Consider the following 5,934-nt stretch of genomic DNA (forward strand, 5'->3'; position numbering starts at 1 on the left):
AGGGAGGGAGGGAGGGAGGGAGGGAGGGAGGATGGAGGAGAGAGAAAAGAGGAGATGAGCAGGAAGTACGCAGCACAAAATAGCCCTTAGCAGTACGCAGGCCTCATCGCAGGCAGAGCGTGGTGGTCGGTGGTACCCCAAGCCAGAGCAGAGCCCCTGCAGAGCATGGGGTAGGCAACGCGCTCCACACGGGTGTGCGCTCAGTGGCTGACTGCCTAACTACCGGGCGCCCCAGCCCAGCCGCCAGTGGAATAGAGAATGGGAGACGCAGACGCGCCGTCTCCAACGCTCCAAGTGGGATGACGGGAATGGTGGCAGAACGTTTCCCGGGAGTACTTAATGCCCCTCCAGGAGAGTGATCAATGATGAGCTCTCGAATTTTGCGGCTTACGTTCTCAATCTCGGAAGCAACCAATCACCAAAAGTTTTAGAAGTTTTGTTCGCCTTGGTGCAGAAAGAAAACACTAAAATTTTATAGAGTGCTTGAGAGACTCCGCAATTTACCGCGGCTGAGCACGGTAACTCCTTCAAAGATATCCTTCTCTGCGCTTGCAGACTTTTGACGTACCTCACCTCCGATGACGTGAGAATCGACGCGAGGGACGTTAAGGCGCTGTGGAAGTCTCTTGCGGCCTCTGATCTCGGCGTTTCCACCGCCCTGAAGTACATCGCCGCAAACGCCGCCACAATCATCAAAAAGTGAGTACAGTCGCGCTAGAGGCAAGAAGTAGGGAAGCACGGCGAGGCTGGCAGTGTTTGCCTGTCCCTTTACTGATTTCGGTCTCCGTCGCACCACAGCCGCGGCAAGGACGAGATGATCACCATCCTCAGCACGCTGGCCACCCGGATCGTTACGCAGGAAAATAGGGAAAAGGTGCAGTGTCGTTCGTGTTCGGCCGAAGTCGAACTAGCCTCGTCGCACTGGGCCCGCCTTTGCCTTACAATCTCCTTGACGTCTTGCAGCTGGCCGAGCTCAAAATCGCTGACATCGGCGACGACGTTCTTAACGGCTTTTTGGCGACAGCAGACGTCAACCTGGCCTGGGGAAACACTTACCTCGCGAGCGTCGAGAGCTACCTGGTCGAAGCGGATACCACGGTTGACCCTACTGCCTCAACTACCCCAACCACCCCCACTGCCCCCACTGGCCCCACTGTCCCCACGACTCCCACAGCCGCCCCTACGCCATCCCCCGACTCGTACCGTTTGCCCTCGAGCATTTCCCCATCTGCCTACATCCTTCACCTGGCCATCACGGGTTTTGACTCCTTTAACGGCTCCGTCACCGTTGATTTCCTTGCGTTGGACGAGGACGTGAAGTCCGTCGTGATGCACGCCTCCGATCTCACCATCGGCGTAAGTGTCGCGACAAAGTATCACTGGTATCGTTTTGATATGTTGTTCCACTGATTGTGAAAATTGATCGTTGTGTACCGTTTCTCACAGAAAGTTAGGGTGTTCGAAAAATACACCAACAAGGACGTTGTTGTCGAAGGCGTGAAGTCAAGTCCCGAGGTAGAGCAGATCAGCATCAACCTAGCGCAAGCATTGCAGCCCGGAATAACCACCTACTCTGTCGCCATCGACTACACCGGCCCCGTGAGGAGCGACTTCACGGGACTGTACCACACGACCATAGGCGACGGGTGAGTGTCGTGTCTACGATACTGTTTGCGTCAATATATACGAGCATTGGTCATTTAATCCGACGGCAAAACAAAATGATTTGTTTTTTCTGGCGCAGGGACCTGATCGGTACGCAAATGTACCCGGCGTACGCGCGACGCGTCTTGCCGTGCTTTGACGAGCCCCACTTCCGCACCCCCTTCAAGCTGAACGTGTTGCACGAGCAGAACCTGGTCGCGGTGTCGAGCAGCGCCAACCTGGAGGCACGACGCGCGCTGTGAGTCGCCTGGACGACGCCCTGGCCGGCTGCCCTTCTGACCGATCCTAACAACCGCGAGCCTAACCTCTTTTCGCGCCTTCATCCCTCAAGGCGACGGGGCCTGCGCACTGCCATCGTGGAGGACGACTACGAGGTCACGACGAACATCCCGCTCGCGCAGGTCGGCCTCTTCCTCGTGGACTACAGGGAGTACAACAAGGTGGCGACCGACGGCATGACTCTCGTCGGCCGGAAGGAGCTCGTCGAGGCCGCCAAGTCGTCCGGCGTGTTGGCCCAGGCGCAGACCCTCATGTGGTGGTTCGGCAACGCCAGCGGCGTGGCCGCGGCGCCCGCGCACCTCAACCTCCTGGGCCTCTCCAGCAGCCTGGATGACGCCGTCAGCACCTGGGGACTCGTTGCCATGCGGTATGGACCAAGTGCCAAGTGCGGTAATCGATCCTCCATCTGCCTCTGCGGCCAGCCCATCGTCCTGACAGTGACCTTCTTGCAGCGAGCGTAACATGGCCGACATGGACACATCCCCGTCGTCGGGCGACAGCGAGCAGAACTGGCTCACGCAGCTGGCGCGCACGCTCTCCCAGATCTGGTTCGGCGGAATGGTGTCCCCCGACTGGTGGAGCTCGGCCTGGCTCAGTGAAGGCTTCGCCACCTTCTTCCAGTACTCCGTCCCGGCGACGGTGAGTGCGAGCACCTGGAGGGGCAGAGGCCGTGCAGGAGCACAGGTTTGACTTACCGGGCCGCCGATCTGCACACAGCTGCAGCCGACATGGCAGCTGCCCTATCAGATGTACACGCGCGCCATCGCCCCCGCGCTGCACGCAGACTCGTTCGAGGGCGCGCACCCGCTCAACGCCGACGTCAGCGGCTCCCAGGAGACCATCGCCGACGCACTCGACGTCATTGCTTCCGGAAAAGGTAAAAAAACACATTAGACAAAAACAAAAACAACAACACTCGCGACAGTTGTCGCCATCGATGAGGAAACCCGCTCACCTCCACCCTTCCCGCCATCGTCCGCAGGTGGCGCCGTGGTGCAGATGCTGAGCCACGTCCTGGAAGACAACAACGCCTTCGACGCCGGCCTCAAGGCGTTCTTCAAGGACGGGTGCGTGTGTCGTCGTCGTCGTCATCGTCGTGAACATGCGTGTCAGCGGAGGTCCCGTTCGCGCTCTTTTTCTATCGTTGTGTCTCTATCCGTAGGGAGAAACTCCCCCACACAACCGTCCCGGACGAGCTGTACGCCGCCATGGACAAGGCCGCGAAGCAGGTCAACGCCGACACCAAACTGCCCGCCGGCGCGACGCTCAAGGAGGCCATCGGCACCTGGGTGGACGGCAGTGGATACCCGGTGGTCAACGTCATCCGCGACTACAACGCCAAGAAGGCTACCATCAGCCAGGCATGCATACCCCCCCCCCCCCGCTATCTCGGGACAGGTTGGAACTCTCACGCTTTGACCGCGACACTCGTGCCTCCCGCAGGAGCGCTTCCTGCTGCACAGCCCGTCCTCGTCGCAGCAGAGTCTGTCGGGCAGCTGGTGGGTGCCGCTGTCCTACGCGCTCCGCGCCGAGTACATGAGCATCGACTACACGCCGAAGGTGCCCTTGAAGACGTGGCTGGCACCGGGGCAAGACCTCACCATCGACCTCGCGGACAACAGCGATTGGCTGCTCGTCAACGCTGACCGGAGAGGTAAACCTTCTTCCCTCCGTCTCTTCACTGATTTAGTGTGCAGAGCTTGACCTACATTTCGCTTCGTCCTCGATTCGCGCAGAGTTCTTCCGCGTCAACTACGACATCCGCAACTGGAAGATGCTCGGCGACTACATGCTCGAGTACCACCAGCTGGTGGAGACGGTGGCGCGCGCCATGCTGGTGGACGACGCGCTGGCGCTTTCGCGCTCGGGCCGCCTGGATTACCCCGTCGCCCTCAAGTTCCTGGACTACCTCCGGTTGGACGTGGACCTGGCGCCTTGGGAGGCAGCGCGGCGAGGCTTCGACTACCTGGACGCGCAGCTGCTCGGCTCCCGGCACGAGGCCGTGTACAAGGTGGGGGTGGTGACCTCGGGCGAGGAGCACCAGAGCCACCGATGGATGAGAAAATCAAAGTATGACCGTGTCCGTGCAGACGTGGCTGCTCCAGCTGCTGGATGCGGCCGTAGAGGAGGCGGGCTTCGTACCGGAGGACAGGGACTCGCACACGCAGCGGCTGACCAGGGCCGTGGTGACGGCGTGGGCCTGCGACCTGGGCCAGGAGTCCTGCACCCGCTACGCGAAGCGCGACTTCGACACCTGGATCACCGAACCCAACGGGTGAGTGCGCCGCGGACCACGTCGCACTTCGACCTGGCTACGCCAAACACACCCAGCCTGACCGCAACTCTCTGCCGACAGCGTGAGCCACGACACCCTGGCGGCCGTGGTGTGCGTCGGGCTGCGTAACGGTGACGCCGACACGCTCAAGACCGTCACCGCCAGGCTGGCCGCCGAGGAGGACGACGCCCAGCGAGCAGCCATCATCCAGGGACTCGGATGCGGCGGCAACGTGCAGTAAGCGTTGGGGCAAGGGTGGAGGAGGGGGGGGGGAGCGCGCTTACGAGGCGCCGCGACGACTCAGGGCCTACGATGTTGACGCCGCGGTGCGCCGCGTGCCTGCCCTTGTCCACAGCGCCCTGTTCGACCTCACGGTCCGCCCTGGGCTGCGACGCGGCGAGCCCGCCCTCCTGTGGGGCTCCGCGACACGCTTCCGGCCCGCAGACGTGACCCAGAGCATGCACTGCTTCACGAACATGCACAAGCGCGTCGCCGCTCAGTGAGTACGACCACCACCACCAACGAGTGCGCGAGGTCGATTGCATATACCTTCAGGCGCTCAGCTGTATGCCACCTACACAACGGCCACGGCAATTACTCTGTCCGCCAGGTACGGCAGGGCGAGCATCGTGGACATCGCGAGGGTCCTGGCCAACCGCGTTACCACCCAGACTCAGCTTGACCTGGTATGGGACTCGTCACAAATCTCAAAGCTCGGGGATGCCTGTCGTGCTCACCAAACCTTTCCCTGTGCAGCTCACCGCGCTGGTGTCGGACATCGATGCGTCGCTCCTGCAGGGCGCACTGCTCCTCGCGAAGGACAACGTGGCCTGGAGGGAGGACAACCTGGATGCCGTCGCCGACGTGCTTTACGAGCTGACCAACACCCCGGACCCGGACCTACCCACGTCCCCGACGACCTCGACCACGACCACGACGACGATGACCATCCCTACGGGCCCCGTGCCCACGGACCCCGCCACCGTCACCGCCTCCACAGGCACAACCTCCACCTGGACCCTGCCGCCCTCCGTGTCCACGTCCACCGCCACACTGCCGACGTTGGACCCCGTCACTGTTCCCCCGGGAACCGGGCCCACCGACCCTGCGACTGGCAGCACGGCGTCGACTGGAACCTACTTTACCCTTCCCCCGACTAGTCCGACAACCCCGGTCACCCTGCCGCCTGTGCCAACCGGTGGGCCCTCTTCGACTTCGCCTGCTACTACTGCAACCCCTGGTCCACCGCCAACCCCGGTGGTGCCAACAAAGAAGCCGAACTCATCCAGCGGTCTCGCCACGAACACAGCTCTGCTGTTAGCTGGAATTGTCGCCATCATTTTACATTAAACCATCGCCGCATTATTTTTTAATAAATGGAAAAGACAGCGGTTTCTTTCTTATCTTTCCCACTTACACCCTTTGTCTACCCTTTGTCCTACACGCCCTCCTCAAATAGTCTATTCAGCTCCCCGGCTTTGAGGACCATGGACTTCTGTTTTAGTTGAGATGCAACTGACCGCGCTTCGACATTATCGTTCCCAATTGGTCATGAGATTCCCGCCTCTACATCACACCGGTCGAGGGGGTAGAGGTTGTACCAATCGGGTACCTTTATGTTCTATCCGCTCTTCTTCTTCCTCTATTCGCCGAAAAAACGCTATCATCTAAAGAGATTAAAGGCACCCCCCCCCCCAAGGTGCAATAGAGATAGG

At 60.8% G+C, this 5,934-nt stretch overlaps 1 protein-coding gene across 1 annotated transcript; it reads left to right on the forward strand.

The window, feature by feature from the left end:
• The first annotated feature begins 499 nt into the window (after positions 1-499).
• Positions 500-5,610, forward strand: LOC113210338 (aminopeptidase N). Its single transcript, XM_052273004.1, has 17 exons — positions 500-699; positions 799-874; positions 964-1,356; positions 1,447-1,646; positions 1,745-1,903; positions 1,997-2,311; positions 2,397-2,583; positions 2,662-2,821; positions 2,927-3,011; positions 3,107-3,305; positions 3,388-3,598; positions 3,681-3,955; positions 4,035-4,219; positions 4,301-4,456; positions 4,575-4,718; positions 4,830-4,905; positions 4,976-5,610. Exons 2-17 carry the CDS (start codon positions 815-817, stop codon positions 5,567-5,569), a joined length of 3,399 nt encoding a protein of 1,132 aa, XP_052128964.1. The 5' UTR covers positions 500-699; positions 799-814; the 3' UTR covers positions 5,570-5,610.
• The last annotated feature ends 324 nt before the right edge of the window (positions 5,611-5,934 follow it).

Source organism: Frankliniella occidentalis, unplaced genomic scaffold, assembly GCF_000697945.3.
Source record: "Frankliniella occidentalis isolate FOCC.00 unplaced genomic scaffold, Focc_3.1 Scaffold7, whole genome shotgun sequence".
NCBI lineage: Eukaryota > Metazoa > Arthropoda > Insecta > Thysanoptera > Thripidae > Frankliniella > Frankliniella occidentalis.

What these genes read in the sequence shown, in the direction of transcription:
- LOC113210338 (XM_052273004.1), top strand. Translation starts at nt 815, where the DNA reads ATGATCACCATCCTCAGCACGCTGGCCACCCGGATCGTTACGCAGGAA. An exon ending in CACACGACCATAGGCGACGG is followed by an intron (nt 1,647 to 1,744) that starts GTGAGTGTCGTG and finishes TTTCTGGCGCAG; the next exon opens with GGACCTGATCGGTACGCAAA. An exon ending in GGCACGAGGCCGTGTACAAG is followed by an intron (nt 3,956 to 4,034) that starts GTGGGGGTGGTG and finishes GTGTCCGTGCAG; the next exon opens with ACGTGGCTGCTCCAGCTGCT.